Source organism: Thalassophryne amazonica, chromosome 20 (assembly GCF_902500255.1).
Source record: "Thalassophryne amazonica chromosome 20, fThaAma1.1, whole genome shotgun sequence".
NCBI classification, from domain to species: domain Eukaryota; kingdom Metazoa; phylum Chordata; class Actinopteri; order Batrachoidiformes; family Batrachoididae; genus Thalassophryne; species Thalassophryne amazonica.
Window position 1 is genome coordinate 56,666,936 of NC_047122.1, and position 18,783 is coordinate 56,685,718.

Sequence of the window (18,783 nt, forward strand, 5' to 3'; positions counted from 1 at the left end):
TGACTATAAAGCAGTGGTGTCAAAAGTACACACATTTGTTACTTAAGTAGAAGTATAGATACTGCAGTTTAAAAAAACTCTGGTAAAAGTTGAAGTATCAACTTGACCTCTTTACTCAAGTAAAAGTGAAAAAGTATGTGCTCCAAAACCTACTTAAAGTATAAAAGTATAAAGTAACCTTTAAAAAAAAAAGGTAGATGCCACTATATGAATTGAAAGCTTAATTTAAAAACTGATTAGTTCTACATGTGGCCCAAGACCCAAAACCCAAAATTACCCCCAACACCACCTGCACAAAAATGTTTCAATTCTAGAAGCTCTGAAATGCAATCTGGGACTATTCCAGACAATAAACTGCAGTGAGTGCAGCATCCATTTAGTGAAGGGGAAAAAAAACAAACAAAAAAACACAACTTTCCTTATTCAAATTCATTCCAGTAGTATTCTGCTCTTACTAGGATGTAGCAGTTTTCTAGTTTGGCAGATAGTTCTGGAGGAAATCACTGAAGAAATTAACACAATGAAAATATGGTTTGACCGAAACAAACTCATTAAATAAGACAGGGATGAAGTGGAGGTATAAGAATCACTAAGTGTTCACAGGAAACACTCATTTATTTATGTATGTATTTATTTACGTATGTTCATTGTTAGTTGCTTTTATATTTTCTGTTGTGTTTCTATTAAGGTTCTTTTTGCCTCTTTCTCTAGAATTGTATATAATAATCATTAGATTATTAATATATAAACAAAAATAAATTTAAGAAATATTACAATTTGAAAACAAATGCACTCGAACGTGATGACAGCTGCAACTGCATAATGCTAAGTTTTAACATTGAAAATGCCATAGACATGCTAACGCGTTAGCATCGCTCCCGTTTTTAAGTTATAAAATACATCCATCAACTGTTTCAGAAGACCATAACAGGTCAGTTTAACATAGAAAAGGTAAATAATACTCACATAAGTATGCTCTTTAGGGTTTTAGCGGGGGAAAATTAAGCGAAAGAAAGAAAGAATAAACGAAGCAATGGTCGTAGCATTGCTTCAATCTGCGAACTACTGCTTCGATTGGTTCACGGTTCACAGCAAAGCTGTGCTGCAGAAAAGTTGATTACAGGCGCACATGACGTGAAATATATATATAAACATTAAACTGAAGCCAAAAGTAACGAGGCTGTTTGTTTTAAAAATGTAAGGAATAGAAAGTACAGATACTTGTGTGAAAATGTAATGAGTAGAAGTCAGAAGTAGGCAGAAAAATAAGTAATGGAGTAAAGTATAGATACCTAAAAAGTGTACTTAAGTACAGTAACGAAGTATTTGTACTTCGTTACTTGACACCTCTGCTATAAAGTGAGTTTTGGCAAAACAGGTATCATTGTCATGTTGAGGTGGCAGAGGGTTGTCGGCAAATGGGGAAAGTAACTAAAAAAGTAACTAGTAATCTAACTTATTTACTTTTACAATTGAGTAATCAGTAAAGTAACTAAGTTACTTTTTCAAGGATTAATCAGTAATCAGTAATTGGATTACTTTTTCAAAGTAACTGTGGCAACACTGCTTATAAGTCAACAAAGTCCTAGTTAGCCATCAGTGCACTACTTAGGTCCAAATCTATTCTGCCTGACAACATGATCAGATAGCAACTCTAAATTTTACAGGCTGATAAATATACCAAGAATAGTGAGAATAATTTCAGAACTTTTATTTAAGGCATATGTATGTAAATTACGTATCCACTGCTTAAAATAGACATGCATGCTTGCGTGCAGTCAGCAGAATGCTGGAAAAGAAACGCAGTTAAGTTGGTGGGGGTACTGTAGAGTGCTCCATTCCCCCTTAGGGTAAAGAAAGGGTGACACCTGCTGGTAAACTTTAGCATTTGTTGTGGTTGTGTATGGTTTCACAATGCCAGCACTGTTTTGCTTGATGTGTAGTATTGAGCATTTTAATATTTAGGTATTTTTCTATGTGTCCATAATTTAATATAATATAATGGTTTCATGTAATTTAATACACCGGATACTAGATGGGGGGGGGGGGGTCTCTTGTATGGGGGTGGGGGGGCCTCCTTGACCAGTTATGCTTAGGGCCTCCAAAACCTTAGCAACGGCCCTGCAAAAGGATATTTAATTCTACATATTTCCATTAGTCCCAATAATATACAACTCATAAATATTCATTACTTGTTTTATATAAAGGCTAAAATAGAACCTTGTCATTTGATATTTTATTCATTTATAAACAACAGAAAAGGGACTTACATTTTGGTGTTCCACTGCTGCAAAAGTCCAAATTGTGACGTGTAGTCCAGTGATGCGGTGCAATGACTTAGGACTTCCATATAAAAAAAGACTTTGTGTAGCTCCTCAGTCCAGCCAAAAATCACATCAGCTTTTCATCTGAACAGTTCTTCATGCATCCAGATGGCTTACAGCAGAGTGGATTGTGTGTGTGTGTGTGTGTGTGTGTGTGTGTGTGTGTGTGTGTGTGTGTGTGTGTGTGTGTGTGTGTGTGTGTGTGTGTGTGTGTGTGTGTGTGTGTGTGTGTGTGTGTGTGTGTTACAAGAATTAGCAGCGTCACTTAGCTCAATCAAATCATGTCTCTGTAGCATCGTCCCCCGTGCGTGTGCACGCATACGTAACCGGGTCGGCGCTTGTGCGCATGTGTACTACCAAAAAAGACTGTGTATATCCCCAGTGCAGCGAAAAAAAAATCACGTCAGAAATGAGTCCAGCTTTTCATTCTTACTTCCTGCTAACAGCCTCCAGAAAGCGCAGTGGATTTGTTTTGCGTGTGCATGCGTGCGTTGTGTGTGTGTGTGCCTGTGCACACGCGCATGTATGGGCGCGCATGCATGTGTGTTTGTGTGAGTTTGCACGTGTGCAGAGTGCAATGGTACCAAACGTATGGAACCAAATTTGCACTCTAAATGCAATGCAACACAAATGGGATGAATTAATCCTTGTCTTGTGACATACAAAGCACCAATCAAATGGCAAGGATCCACTCAGCCGTTATATAATACTAGCTAAATGATTAGCGCGGATGTAAGGAGTTCTCCGGATCTTTACGGACAATTTCTGTTATAGCAAGTTCTTATATTATTTTCCTTAGATACTGTCAGATAGGATGAAAAGATGGCTTCTTTCTTGTTTTTACACCTCAGACGTGTCTTCAGGATACCACTATTTGTGTGCGTGTGCACACACACTTCTGTGCACACTGAGGAGTGAGGTCTGAGAAGAATTACAGATAACATCTTCTTATGTGACCATTTACTATTACTTTACAATATTTGCTGAGGCTGTTGAGTGAATTAATAGTTACAATTAATGTAATGTCATACCACATGAATGTTTATCTGAATATGGAACTGTTCACTGCTTAACTTCCATTCTGCAGTTTAAATGAGATGTATTTATCTTCAGGTGAGAATGAATTGGATTTTGTTCACTTTAGGTTGCGTTAAACTCTGTATGTTTTTTTTTTTCTTTTTTAGCAAAAGTTGTGTATGCACTTCTGGGTTCATATAAGACCACTATGGTTTAATTTAAGATCAGCTTTATACCTTGATCTGTGTTTATTTCATCATGACACATATTTTTAAGTTTAACCATGGAAATGTTGGCACTGAAGGTCATATGGCTGCATGGAGTCTATGAGGATTTGGTATCTTCATTTACAACTGGACAAGCTGTAATTATATTATTTGTTTCATGTTACACGTGCATACATTGTATGTGTGTTCATGTCTACAGTATATACGTATGTGCTTGTCCTGTACTGCTTCAGAATGCCCAAATAATAACCAGAAATACGAATTTCCCTTCTCGTTATGCTACTTTCTCAGGGCATAAAAGGAGACAAGGGCCAGGCTGGAGAAAGGGGTCTGCCAGGGATGCCTGGTTCCCCTGGACCACCCGGTCACCCAGGTGCCATGGTTAGTAACCTCTCAAAGGCTCACAATACTTTGGATGCAATTGCAACAACTAGGGTTCTATTCCTTTCACAACAATGTCAGGTTTCATCCCCGGAGTGGTGGTGTTTCTCTTGTTTCCCCTTTCCACAGTTCTATATTGTAGTCATTAGTTTTTGTTCTTAGTTCATCATTTATTTTCTGTTCAGTATTTTGTAGTCTCTGGTTTTGTTTTCTGTTTATTTTGTATTTTCTGTTTATCATACCTTTGTCACGTGGTTTATTCAGTTATAGTTTCTGTCCAGTTGTTTTTTCCATTGTTATGTTTTTTGTTTCTGGTTTTGTTTTCTGCTTCTTATAATGTAGTCTTTAATTGTTTCATTCCTTTTTTGTTCTACACATCATACGCTTGTCTTGGGTTTTGTTTTCAGTTCTGCAGTTATGCTGGTTATCTATAAGTTACTTTGTTATGTTTATTATCTTTTAGACTTTAGCCATGTGTTGAGTTTGTTACCTTTACATCATTCACTGATTGTGGTCATTGTTTGTAGTTTTTTGTCTCTGTTTTCCCCGTATGTTCACTTACTCTCTTGCACCTGCCCGTTTCATCTTTGTCTCTATCTGCCGTGAACAGTCCCTCTCTCTCTTGCCCCTCTTCCCACCTCTTGGATTCATCTGACCACAGCTCCCTTCCAGAACATTCTTCCACATGTGCACCTTGTTACTACTCCACCTATGTATTTAAGCCCTTCACTTTCTCCACTCCCCTACCAGTTCATAGCGATCTTTGCATCCTCGTCCCAGCCATTGTCATTGTCCTGTTTTTGCCTCATTGTGTATTGACGTTGTTCTGTTTTCTGGACCTTGTTTTTGCCTCAGCCCATGTTGCAGTTTCTCTTCGTGTTTTTGAACCCAACCTGTGTTTTGACCTCGTTTTTGCCTTACATTTACCTGTACCTCTGCTTCGTTGCTTGCCTTCCCGTGTACTGTACCCCAGCCTGTTTGCACGATAAAGATTATTTTTTACCTCCAGCACTTTGTCTTTGAGTCTGAATTTTGCACCATCCCACTATCTGTGCCAGGCATCCTCGAGCCATGACAATTAGCTTGTTGTGAAGAATACTTGAAAATGAATGAACTGATTTGTGTGATGCTTGTTACGTCAGGAAGACTTATTAAATAAGTGAGGACATATTTGTTCAGCACATAAAAACAAATGTGTATATCTTTATGCATATATGTGTTATGCAAGTAATTTGACATTTAATCTAAATCCAAAAAGACGGAATTTATTGGTCCTTGACAGATATGCCCTCTGAAGGACATTGCTCTTCTTCCAGATTAGTCTGAATACCCATAAGGAAGTAAATTAAATTAATAAAAATGTCATTCAACTATATCTGCATTAATTATTTTGCTTTTTTGTGTCTTTAAGGGAGAACCAGGCAGTGATGGGGCTGCTGGTAAAGATGTGAGTGATGTTTTGTCTCATTAAAGGACAGCAAAGATATTCTTCTGGTGATACTGTAAAAAATGTAATATGTAAATCATTCCTGAGATGAATTGTTGTTTGGACAGGGGACACAAGGCCCTGCAGGGGAGAATGGGCAGCCAGGACAAAAGGTAAATTCTGACTTGACATCGTACACAATGCACGTGCACACACGTTGTTGCTCTGCTCACAGTAATCCTCCGTTACTGCCACAAACCTTCTGAATTTGGTCAAATTCTCCTTTTTGCTGTTTCTTCCAGCTCAGGGAGACTTAGGTTGGGTGTGATGATGCTGAACATGCTTCCTTGCTACATTTCCACTTGCTCAGCATCCTCACTTAACACAGTCATCAGTTTACTAACCCTGCGACCCTCCCACCCACGCCCCCCTTCCTCTTCACCTCCCGTCACCCTTCTGCAAACTGGCAAACGGCTGCTTGCTGGCCTTCTGTAACTCAAGCCTGCTGGATCTCTCCTTAAACACAGGCTTACAGTAGGTGATGCATTGATAAAGTTATTCTCTGCCTCTTGGATAATGCTATTAAGCATGAGGACCGATGCAAGATGAGGCTATTTGTCACAATGACAGGGCAGCATTGTCAGGATTTTAGTTGTGCAGAAGAGGAGAACAGAAGAGAAAGACATGAGCAGACCCCTCTATTCTTCTTCCTCCTCTCTATTTCAAGCACCGGTTGACTCTTGGTGATGTGTAAACATTACCCGTCCATTATGGGTGGCTTTGTTCTTGATAAATCACTGTCACTAATGGAGCAGAGCAGCCTGTTATGAATTTGCAGAAGTTGAATGGAAGCAACGAGTGGGTGGAAAGAAATATAGAGGTCGTAGCAGGGTTTCTGAAAAAACATCTTGCTTCTTTGAAATAGGGATAATAATGATCTTAATATGTCTCAAAAGCTACAGAGTAAGTATTTTGATAGAACACAAAAAACAACACACACACTCAAAAAAAGAGAATAGTTGAACCTACTTAAGAAGCCATTACAATTACAAGTTTGTAAGTTAGATCAACTGTAACTTACAAACTTAAGTTCAACCAACTTAAAAAAAAGCATTACAATTGGCAAAACCTGAATTAATTAAGTTGTTTGAACTTAAGTTTGTAAGTTAGAGCAACTCTAGATAGACTCTAACTTACAAATTTAAGTTCAAACCACTTCATTCATTCAGGTTTTACTAATTGTAACGCTTTTTTTAAGATGGTTATTTTTTCAGTGCAGTAAAGAAGAGTTAAGAGGTATTTAAACATCAATAACAGATACAACTGAAAGAGTGAATTAACAAAAAAGATGAATTATAAATACCAGCTCCTACTCCCTGCTGGACACAGCTGGAAGCCGTCCTGAGAGAGACGGCTCAAAACACAATGCATTCTTGTATATTGTAAATTTACTGTGTGAATCCCACTCTGGAGAAGGAGGTGGCAATCATGTAGCCTTAAAATGAATGACAACCACAGCAAACAAGAAAAAGAAAAAGAAACACTAATAAATTGGCAAGATTATACCTGACTCGTGTAAAGCACCTTGAGGCAGCTTTGTTGTGATTTGGTGCTATATAAGTGAAGCAAATGGATATTGAATTGAAACTGAATTAATAAAACGTAACAGAAGACTTTTTTTGCCTCTTTCAAATTCAGTTTCAATTTATTTTCCTTTATATAGTGCCAAATCACAACAGAGTTGCCTCAAAGCGCTTCACACAGGTAAGGTCTAACCTTACCAACCCCCAGAGCAACAGTGGTAAGGAAAAACTCCCTCTGAGGAAGAAACCTCAAGCAGACCAGACTCAAAGGGGTGACCCTCTGCTTGGGCCATGCTACAAACATAAATTACAGAAAACATTCACAGAACAATTCACGGACAAATATACAAGAATTGCTGTTGGTGCACAGGACAGGAGGGTCACCAACACAAACACAACTCCCATCTCTGGATGGAGCTGCACCTTAAACAGAAAAAACAGAATCAGGCATCACAAAGACAAAAAATACTGTATAATTTGCCAGCATTAATCAACAAGAAAAACAGAAGAAATACTAAGGTGATCGCCGGCCACTAGCCCTAAGCTTAACTAAAAGACCCAGAATTTAGGTGAAGTTGAGGCCGTGGCCCGTTCCAATTACTAATAACATGAATTAAAAGAGTAAAACGTGTAAAACAAAACTGTACCAGTATGCTAGCCATATGAAAGGGAAAATAAGTGCGTCTTAAGTCTGGACTTGAAAATCTCCACAGAATCTGACTGTTTTATTGACGCGGAAAGATCATTCCACAGAACAGGGGCAGGATAAGAGAAAGCTCTGTGACCCGCAGACTTCTTATTCACCCTAGGGACACAAAGTAGTCCTGCACCCTGAGAACGTAAAGCCTGGGCCGGTACGTAAGGTTTAATTAGGTCAGCTAGGTAGGGAGGTGCCAGTCCATGAATAATTTTATAGGTTAGTAGCAGAACCTTAAAATCTGATTTCACTGGGACAGGAAGCCAGTGAAGAGATGCCAAAATGGGTGTAATGTGGTCAAACTTTCTGCTTCGTGTCAAAAGTCTGGCTGCAGCATTTTTAACCAATTGGAGAGCCCTAATGCTAGACTGCGGTAAACCAGAAAATAGAACATTGCAGTAGTCCAATCTAGAAGAGATGAACGCATGGATCGGGGTCTCGGCATCAGCCATAGACAAGATGGGAAGAATCTTCGCTATATTTCGCAGGTGGAAGAAAGCAGTCCTAGTAATATTTCTAATATCAATTTTCAAATCAATTTTATTTATATAGCACCAAATCACAACAAACAGTTGCCCCAAGGCGCCTTATATTGTAAGGCAAGGCCATACAATAATTACGGAAAAACCCCAACGGTCAAAATGACCCCCTGTGAGCAAGCACTTGGCAACAGTGGGAAGGAAAAACTCCCTTTTAACAGGAAGAAACCCCCCAGCAGTCTAAGTCTATAGCAGCATAACTAAGGGATGGTTCAGGGTCACCTGATCCAGCCCTAACTATAAGCTTTAGCAAAAAGGAAAGTTTTAAGCCTAATCTTAAAAGTAGAGAGGGTGTCTGTCTCCCTGATCTAAATTGGGAGCTGGTTCCACAGGAGAGGAGCCTGAAAGCTGAAGGCTCTGCCTCCCATTCTACTCTTACAAACCCTAGGAACTACAAGTAAGCCTGCAGTCTGAGAGCGAAGCGCTGTATTGGGGAGGCCAAAGAACAACGAAGGATCAAAAATTACCCCAAGGTTCCTCACTTTGTCAGTGTGATGTATGACACAGGAACCTAGGCTGAGTGTTAACTGGTCAAATTGATGCCCATGTCTCACTGGACCAAGAACCATCATTTCAGTCTTTTCAGATTTTAAAAGTAGGAAGTTTCTAGACATTCAACTTCTCACTGCAATCTTCTAAGGATTTTATGTGAACGAAATTACCAGCAGTTATCGGCATATATAACTGTCATCTGCATAGCAGTGAAAGGTAATCCCAAAACGCCACAATATGTGCCCAAGGGGTGCTATATAAAGGGAGAAAAGCAGGGGGCCTAAGACAGACCCCTGAGGAACCCCAAATTTCATGTCACTAAGGTTAGAGGTAGTGTTACTGTACAGAAGACAGTGAGAACGACTGGTCAAGTATGATGTTAGCCATGCAAGGGCACTCCCAGTAATCCCAAAATGATTCTCAAGCCTATCAAGTAGGATATGATGATCCACTGTATCAAATGCAGCACTGAGATCTAACAGCAGCAGAACCGTAGTGGTGTCCGAGTCCATTGTAAGCAGAAGATCATTCACCACTTTAGTGAGAGCCGTTTCAGTGGAATGATATTTTCTAAAAGCAGACTGCAGTGGCTCAAAGAGATTATTCTCAGTAAGATAGTCTACGAGCTGTCGTGACACCACATTTTCCAGAATTTTAGAGCAAAATGATAGATTTGCTATCGGCCGATAGTTTTTCAGTACACTAGGGTCAAGATTAGGTTTCTTAAGTAATGGTTTAATCACTGGATTTGAAACGTTTAGGAACAGATCCAGAAGTTAAAGAAAGATTAATAATTTCCAGCACAATCGGCCCAAGAGTGGGCCACAGGTCCTTAAACAGTTTTGTTGGTATAGCATCAAATAAACAGGTTGTGCTTTTTGTTGACGTTATGAGTTTCGTCAGCATGTCTAGAGAGATGCTATCAAATTCTGTAAATCTAGGTAATGCCTCAGTAGTGGCGCCCACCTCAATAGCAGTGTGTAGTGGCTGGGTTAAGGCATGCTGGGATATATTCAACCTAATGTCATCTATTTTCTTTTCAAAGTAATCTAGGAAATCTTGTGCTGTAAAAGGAGAGCGAGCTACAGGTCGTTGTCCATGTAAAAGTGTTGCCACCGTGTCGAACAAGAACTTTGAGTTATGCTTGTTTTTGTTGATCAAATCAGAGTAATAGGTCCGCTTTGTAGCCAATAATGCATGCTTATAGTCTAAGATAGCATCACACCACGCAAAGTGAACACTTCTAATTTTGAACAACACCATTTACGTTCTAGACCTCTTGCTTTATGCTTGAGGTCACGCAGGTAATCATTGAACTAAGGTGACTGCGATTTCGGGGAGCGCGGTTTCAACACGTGGTGCAATCATGTCGAGTGTCGTTTTGAGCACTGAGTTTAAACTATCCACAAGTCTGTCTACTGACTGGGTATTTGTCAAAAGTGAGGCTAAGACATCAGGCAGTCTAGCTTCTAGTTCAGTCTTAGTTGAGGAGTTGATGCATCGCTGCAGTGATTTATAAGGTTGTTGTTCCACTAAACACGGCAACGAAACTGTAAACTTAATAAGTGAGTGATCAGAGACCACTGATGTAAGAGGCATGATGTCAATATTCGTGACAGCAATACCACATGCGAGAACCAGATCCAGGGTATTTCCACTAATGTGCGTCGAATCCCGAATGCATTGCCGAAATCCTAATGCATCCACAATTTCCATAAATGATTTGCAGAGGGGATCAGAAGGCTTATTTATATGAACATTAAAGTCACCAATGATCAGAATGTTATCTGCACTAGTTGACAAGTTAGAGATGAATGCACCAAATTCATCTAAGAATTCAGAATATGGGCCAGGAGGCCTGTATACAGTGACAAAGTAATACAGCTGATTTTTATTCTTCTGACCTTGGCAATGCGTAATATCCTGAGCGTAGTGGAGAATCAGATGCTCAAACGAGTTATATTTGTGACCCCCAACAGCTAATAAGCTAAACCTAGATTTATAAATAAGAGCTACACCCCCGCTTTGCTTCGCATCACGAGGGACATGACTAAATGTATATGCTGGTGGGCAGGCTTCATTTAAGGGGAGGACAGCTGTAAGTTTAAGCCAGGTTTCACATAACCCAATCATATCTAAGTGATGATCAATAGTTAAATCATTAATCAACAATGATTTTGAGGACAGTGATCTTCTGTTAATGAGACCCAGTCTAAGGACCTCATTGGGGTTGACAGTTGAACTGTTTGGGTTTAGGGGTGGTTCCGGAGTAGCATATATAAGATGCCTAGAAGTAGGTTTAGGTTTTAGATATTCCACGCGCGTTGTAGGTAGCAGACACAAAATCTTTGCTATTACTGGAACAACCACTGAGCCATCCTCAATTTCAACATGATCCAATATAGTAATGGGTATTAAGTTTGCAAAGCATATACCTCTATGATTTGTATGGACACGTCTACGGGAGCAGGCCACAGTCTCAACTTGTTGAATTTCCCTCCCTGGCAGATAAACTGCACTATCACCATAGTGGATTTTCTGCACTAATTTCCCCACTAAGCTAATGGATTCCACACCCACATTTGTCATAAGCCTTGCAGGGTCTCTAATCACCTGCTCCGTGGCCTGCTGTAAATTCTTAATGTCACCCTCCCTTTAGAGCTCTTTCTATGTTCGCAGACAAGATGGCGGCGCCTTCCCCAGTAGGGTGGAGGGCGTCCGGCATCAGCAGACCACAGCAGCCCCAGAACGAAGGCCAGTTATCAATAAAGCTAAAGCCTTGCTGTTGACATAACTGCGTCAGCCACCTATTTAATGATGTCAGTGTTGTGAAAAGTGTAATGACATGGACCCACAACAGGGGGCGTAAATGAACGGTCAATGGAAATAAGAAGTAACACTTTTAATGTTGTGAAATGTGCACAACGGATACAGATACAATTCAATACTACGGTCGATTATGAAGTTGGTGTCGTGTGGACAGGCTCGAGGATAGGAGACGCCTGTCCAGAGAAGAGTCGGGACCCACACGATTTCCACCGCCAACGGATCTGGAACACACCGGAGCCGCCAAGTCCCGAGTCACCAGGTGGCCACCGTCTCCAGCTGTCAGATCGGGTACTGCTGGAAGGAAGCAGAAACAGTCAAGAGTGGGTGTGTGAGCACACACCCAGTAAACAGTCAGCAGAGTTCTTCTGAAGAAGGGAGAAAACACCACCTCCCACTCTCACAATTATCCACAGTTCTTGCAGATCCCAATTTACACTTAACCGCTGAGGAGCGGGAACGCCAACTCCTCCCGACTTCTACAACCTCAGCTCCAGCTGCAACTGTAATGGATTACGTCTGCAAACTCAGGATAGATAATTAAACAACTCTCCAAGCCTAGATGTAAAGGACGTTACAACTACGCTTAGCTGCAAGCTTAATGTGTGCAAACTGCACAAGTCGGCTGAGTCGTTTTACCTGAATACTTCAGACGATTTCTCGGCAGGGGTGTGGTGTCTTCTCCAGGCTTTTATGGATGGCATGATGAGGTGATGAGTGACAGCTGTCAGAGGTCCTGAAGCTCTTGGCGGCGAACTGCGCCCTCTGGTGCCTGAAGCCTCTCTACAGGCAGGGCGCCCTCTGGTGTTGGCCAGCAGTACCTCCTCTTCGGGCGGCCCACACAACAGTCAGCCTGCTAAAGGCCTCATCAGTACCCCGGGAGGGGAGGGGACCAGAGACTATAAACTCTTTTTCTTGAAAATGTCTCATCTACAGACAATATGGAATAGTTATATCAGTGAGAACCACAAAACATTCAAGACATATAGTGCTTAAGAAATTGCATAATTACAGAGTAAGATATGTAGTTGCATTTTATTTTCTTTTTTTTTTTCAAATCTGAAAACAGTTGAAAAATAGTTTCTGTTTGACTGTATTGAGACTTTCTATTATTCAATTGGTTATGTGTAAATTTGTTAAATATTTTCTCCTCCAAAAATATCAGTACCACTAAAATGAAGGTTGGTCGAATAGTAGGTTTTGGAAAACTTCTGGTACAACTATTTAGTATTGAAATATTTCATCTGCTACTTTTTCATCATCTGCCACTTCTTCAAGTAATGTTATTTGAGTCCATGCTTTAACTTAGCATGCCACTAATGTAAATCCACATAATGTTTCATAATTTGCATTTGTATGTTTATTGAAATTTTGGCAGAAATATGAATTATGAATATAAATGGTCAGGTGAATATTCAGTCGTTATGTGCATTGAGCATGTCAGGTGACTTTCACATGCTGGTATGTGCATAAAGTGTTTTATCTTGTGTTTATGAAAATTAAGTTTTTTATTATTATTATTTTGTAAGTTTGAACCACAAAAATAGCAAAAATATATTCAAGAATATTTCTTTCTACAAATCTGAAACTCCAGCCAACTGCAAAGGAAAAAAAAAAACTGCTGAAACTTGTATACCTCACTGAACAGAGAATCGTGCATGGACGTTGGACATATACTTGGCCCCATAAATGTGACTCCTTTTTGGCCCTTCACTTGGAAAAAAAAAAATAATAATTAAAAAAATTCTTATTTATACAAATCATTTGTTGAACAAATTACCCCTTGTAAGAGAAACAATACTCACTACTTTCAGTATTTGATAAATGCTACAGTCACATTATGGATTGACAGCTCTGCATTTATTCATTCATCTATTGAAATGGGTCAGGCTGAAAGCTTGTTGTGCCAGCTATTGCATGTTGCCAATGCGGAGCTAATTATACCCACATATGTGACACTACAACTGCACAGTTAAAATCTTTAATAAAATCATTAACTGGATAGAAGCCTGAGCCAGTGAGCACATATTTGCATAATATATTATCCACTCACAAACAAGCTTAACAGGCTCATTTTTGAGCTAGCAACATGTTATTCAGGCTACTCAGTGCCATAACACAACTGACTGAAAATTGCACTGATGTGTTTTTAGAGCAATTAATACCAGAAAATAATTTTAGAACATGAAACAGTATATCTAATTATCACAGCCAACATTATACATTAGCATGGATAGCGCTACAGTGAGCAGACTGCTTTAGCTAGCTAATGTAAGTTGATGTTCTTATGAAGGGAGTGTGTTTGTGTGACCCAATATTATCTTCAAACTGTCTTAATGTTGTTGACATGATGAGCAAAGCTCTTCAGCATCTCACCATGTCATTTAGGTCCTTCAGATTTTTTTGAGTAAATGTTTTGTTGGAGCATGAGCCTGGCTAAAACCCTTCAGCTTCTCACGGGGCTTTATGATAGAATGATTAAAAAAGAAAATAAGATTATATAATCAAACCTTCACTGTGCATTGTGATAGAATCACTACATTCCACTACCATTCCAAGATAGCTACCGCATTTCCTGCACCTCAGCAACCACTGCGGTGTCTATTCCTCTTTATAATGTATATGTTCATCTACCGTTGGCCTTGTGCTAGAATTACTACGATGACTGGTCGAAGATGGTGGCCGCGTTTTTTTGTGCCTCAGCAACCAATGCGGCGTTTACTCCTCTTCGTAATGTCTATTTGTCTACTGTCGGCCTTGTGCTAGAATTACTACAATGACTGGTCCAAGATGGCGGCTGCATTTCTTGTGCCTCAGCAACCAATGCGGCATCTACTCCTCTTTGTGATGTCTATGTTCGTCTACCATGGACCTTGTGCTAGAATTACTACGATGACTGGTCCAAGATGGTGGCTGCATTTCTTGTGCCTCAGCAACCATTGTGGTGTCTACTCCTCTTTATAATGTCTCTGTTCGTCTACCGTCGGCCTTGTGATAGAATTAGGATGATGACTGGTCCAAGATGGTGGCCGCATTTCTTGTGCCTCAGCAACCATTGTGGTGTCTACTCCTTTTTATAATGTCTTTGTTCGTCTACCGTCGGCCTTGTGATAGAATTACGATGATGACTGGTCCAAGATGGCGGCCGCATTTCTTGCACCTCAGCAACCAATGTGGCGTCAACCCGTCTTTGTAATGTCTGTGTTTGTCTACCATCAGTTTGTGGCTTTTACAGCTTTTTACAACGGTTTGTGGCTTTTTCCCCACTGGGTTGATTTTTTTATGCCATTTCTGGTTTGTGCCTCCATCTACCACAGAGCAAGCCTCACGCGTGGCGCTCCGCTCGTATAATTATACAGTTTTTAGGTCACATTATACTTCAGCAGGACTGAATTTTGCAATGTGAGAAGTCAGATTGTTAGCTGCCTAGTTCATGCCATTATCTGTCTTGCTTGTCAGTCTGTGGCACATGAAGGAAAGGCATGTAATAGCACAATGTTTCTCTAAATGGAAGCCAAGCAGACTGCAGGGGATAGAATGCTGATGTAACAGGCACAAGAACACAGACATAGACGCAGTCAAATGTCAAATATACCTATATATACTCAACAAAAATATAAACGCAACACTTTTGGTTTTGCTCCCATTTTGTATGAGATGAACTCAAAGATCTAAAACTTTTTCCACATACACAATATCACCATTTCCCTCAAATATTGTTCATAAACCAGTCTAAATCTGTGATAGTGAGCACTTCTCCTTTGCTGAGATAATCCATCCCACCTCACAGGTGTGCCATATCAAGATGCTGATTAGACACCATGATTAGTGCACAGGTGTGCCTTAGTCTGCCCACAATAAAAGGCCACTCTGAAAGGTGCAGTTTTGTTTTACTGGGGGGGATACCAGTCAGTATCTGGTGTGAACACCATTTGCCTCATGCAGTGCAACACATCTCCTTCGCATCATCTGTGAAGAGAACACCTCTCCAACGTGCCAAACGCCAGCGAATGTGAGCATTTGCCCACTCAAGTCGGTTACGATGACGAACTGGAGTCAGGTCGAGACCCCGATGAGGACGACGAGCATGCAGATGAGCTTCCCTGAGACGTTTCTGACAGTTTGTGCAGAAATTCTTTGGTTATGCAAACCGATTGTTTCAGCAGCTGTCCGAGTGGCTGGTCTCAGACGATCTTGGAGGTGAACATGCTGGATGTGGAGGTCCTGGGCTGGTGTGGTTACACGTGGTCTGCGGTTGTGAGGCTGGTTGGATGTACTGACAAATTCTCTGAAACGACTTTGGAGACGGCTTATGGTAGAGACATGAACATTCAATACACAAGCAACAGCTCTGGTTGACATTCCTGCTGTCAGCATGCCAACTGCACGCTCCCTCAAATCTTGCGACATCTGTGGCATTGTGCTGTGTGATAAAACTGCACCTTTCAGAGTGGCCTTTTATTGTGGGCAGTCTAAGGCAGTGATTCTCAACCGGGGTGCCGCGGCACCCTAGGGTGCCGTGATCGATCGTCAGGGGTGCCGTGGGCAATTATCAATTATCACCATTATCGGGTGTATGTGCTGTAATAGTGTGGCAGATGGTGTAATGCTCTTTTATTTCAGTAGATGGCAGCAAAGCGCGCAGTAGCGCTGAGCCGTGTGCCGACAAGGAGGCGTGATCGCCATTTTAATTCCGGGCAAGTTAGTGATTTGCGTGCATAGAAGTTCACTTAGTCTCGTCAAGAAACAGGTGGAATATGCCGAAAAGCTGCGCATGTTGGCAAAGTCACAAACGGAGGAACAAGGGAGACAATATTTCCTTCCATAAGTAAGTGGTTTTAGTTATTGTTGTCACTTTGTCTGTGATATTTGGATGATAAACAGCTGTATGTCTCCTGCCGTACCTGTGTCGCCCGATGACACGGATCATTAATTTCACTTATGTCTAGTTGATATTTTCCACTGCTAGACCAATGTTTAGTTCAAATTCTTGTCGTTAGTGACTAAAAATTGTTTGCACCTTAAAATAATGAGATTAATGACCCGCGCTGTGCTGCCACACACACAGAGATGTGCACACACACACCGCTGAGTTCATGAATGAAACTCGGTCAATAAAGGACAATTATGTAAAAATATAATATATATAAATATATTGTAATGGTTTTAGGAGCCGCGCTGCGTTGAACAGCAGCAGCTCAGCCGAGCAGCGCAGCTTATCAGCGCAGATCCGTGTAACTTTCAACACTAATATTTGTGAATGTGTGTGTGTCAGAGTAAGTTTAATACTTTCCTGACATAATTTAATGTAATTTAATTTTACTGGCTCGATATCCAGGACAAAATGGCATTTTAACACGTATTTTGCGAGCATTTTTCTGAGTGTGTTCAGTCGCGAATCTCCATTGAAAATGCATTAACATCCGGGTACTTCAATATTTTGCCCGGTTAGGAGACGTCATGTCGCTGTCCATGAGGGGACGTTTTCGTTTAGTGTGCAGCATTGGGATTGCGCTCTCTAGTTCTTATATACAGCTCCATGACTATAGTATACAATGTTACGTTATATCTGTACCGCACATGTTGCTAACGCACCGTGTAGAGACAGTCGAGTTAGTGGTGCGTGACACGTGACACATGACAGTGGTGTGCCGCAGGATTTTATAAATATAAAAAGGGTGCCGCGGCTCAAAAAAGGTTGAAAATCACTGGTCTAAGGCACAACTGTGCACTAATCATGGTGTCTAATCAGCATCTTGGTATGGCACAAATGTGAGGTGGGATGGATTATCTCAGCAAAGGAGAAGTGCTCACTATCACAGATTTAGACTGGTTTGTGAACAATATTTGAGAGAAATGGTGATATTGTGTATGTGGAAAAAGTTTTAGATCTTTGAGTTCATCTCATACAAAATGGGAGCAAAACCAAAAGTGTTGCCTTTATATTTTTGTTGAGTGTATATATATATATATATATATATATATATATATATATATATATATATATATATATATATATATATATATATATAGGTGGGGGCATGGGAGAAGGTAATTAGGGGACTCCTCTGGTGAAATCTGCTGAAAGATATATCAATCAATCAATCAATCAATTTTTTTATATAGCGCCAAATCACAACAAACAGTTGCCCCAAGGCGCTTTATATTGTAAGGCAAGGCCATACAATAATTATGTAAAACCCCAACGGTCAAAATGACCCCCTGTGAGCAAGCACTTGGCTACAGTGGGAAGGAAAAACTCCCTTTTAACAGGAAGAAACCTCCAGCAGAACCAGGCTCAGGGAGGGGCAGTCTTCTGCTGGGACTGGTTGGGGCTGAGGGAGAGAACCAGGAAAAAGACATGCTGTGGAGGGGAGCAGAGATCGATCACTAATGATTAAATGCAGAGTGGTGCATACAGAGCAAAAAGAGAAAGAAACAGTGCATCATGGGAACCCCCCAGCAGTCTACGTCTATAGCAGCATAACTAAGGGATGGTTCAGGGTCACCTGATCCAGCCCTAACTATAAGCTTTAGCAAAAAGGAAAGTTTTAAGCCTAATCTTAAAAGTAGAGAGGGTGTCTGTCTCCCTGATCTGAATTGGGAGCTGGTTCCACAGGAGAGGAGCCTGAAAGCTGAAGGCTCTGCCTCCCATTCTACTCTTACAAACCCTAGGAACTACAAGTAAGCCTGCAGTCTGAGAGCGAAGCGCTCTATTGGGGTGATATGGTACTACGAGGTCCCTAAGATAAGATGGGACCTGATTATTCAAAACCTTATAAGTAAGAAGAAGAATTTTAAATTCTATTCTAGAAATAACAGGAAGCCAATGAAGAGAGGCCAATATGGGTGAGATATGCTCTCTCCTTCTAGTCCCCATCAGTACTCTAGCTGCAGCATTTTGAATTAACTGAAGGCTTTTTAGGGAACTTTTAGGACAACCTGATAATAATGAATTACAATAGTCCAGCCTAGAGGAAATAAATGCATGAATTAGTTTTTCAGCATCACTCTGAGACAAGACCTTTCTGATTTTAGAGATATTGCGTAAATGCAAAAAAGCAGTCCTACATATTTGTTTAATATGCGCTTTGAATGACATATCCTGATCAAAAATGACTCCAAGATTTCTCACAGTATTACTAGAGGTCAGGGTAATGCCATCCAGAGTAAGGATCTGGTTAGACACCATGTTTCTAAGATTTGTGGGGCCAAGTACAATAACTTCAGTTTTATCTGAGTTTAAAAGCAGGAAATTAGAGGTCATCCAT

At 40.5% G+C, this 18,783-nt stretch overlaps 1 protein-coding gene across 5 annotated transcripts in view; it reads left to right on the forward strand.

Annotated features, from left to right (window-relative positions):
• Positions 1-18,783, forward strand: part of col16a1 (collagen, type XVI, alpha 1) — a 177,212-nt gene that overhangs the window by 150,396 nt on the left and 8,033 nt on the right. For all 5 annotated transcript variants that reach the window (XM_034160345.1, XM_034160347.1, XM_034160348.1 and 2 more), the window contains 3 exons: positions 3,860-3,949; positions 5,361-5,396; positions 5,504-5,548. In XM_034160345.1, coding sequence (XP_034016236.1) covers positions 3,860-3,949; positions 5,361-5,396; positions 5,504-5,548 — 171 coding nt within the window. The remainder of the gene's footprint in view (positions 1-3,859; positions 3,950-5,360; positions 5,397-5,503; positions 5,549-18,783) is intronic.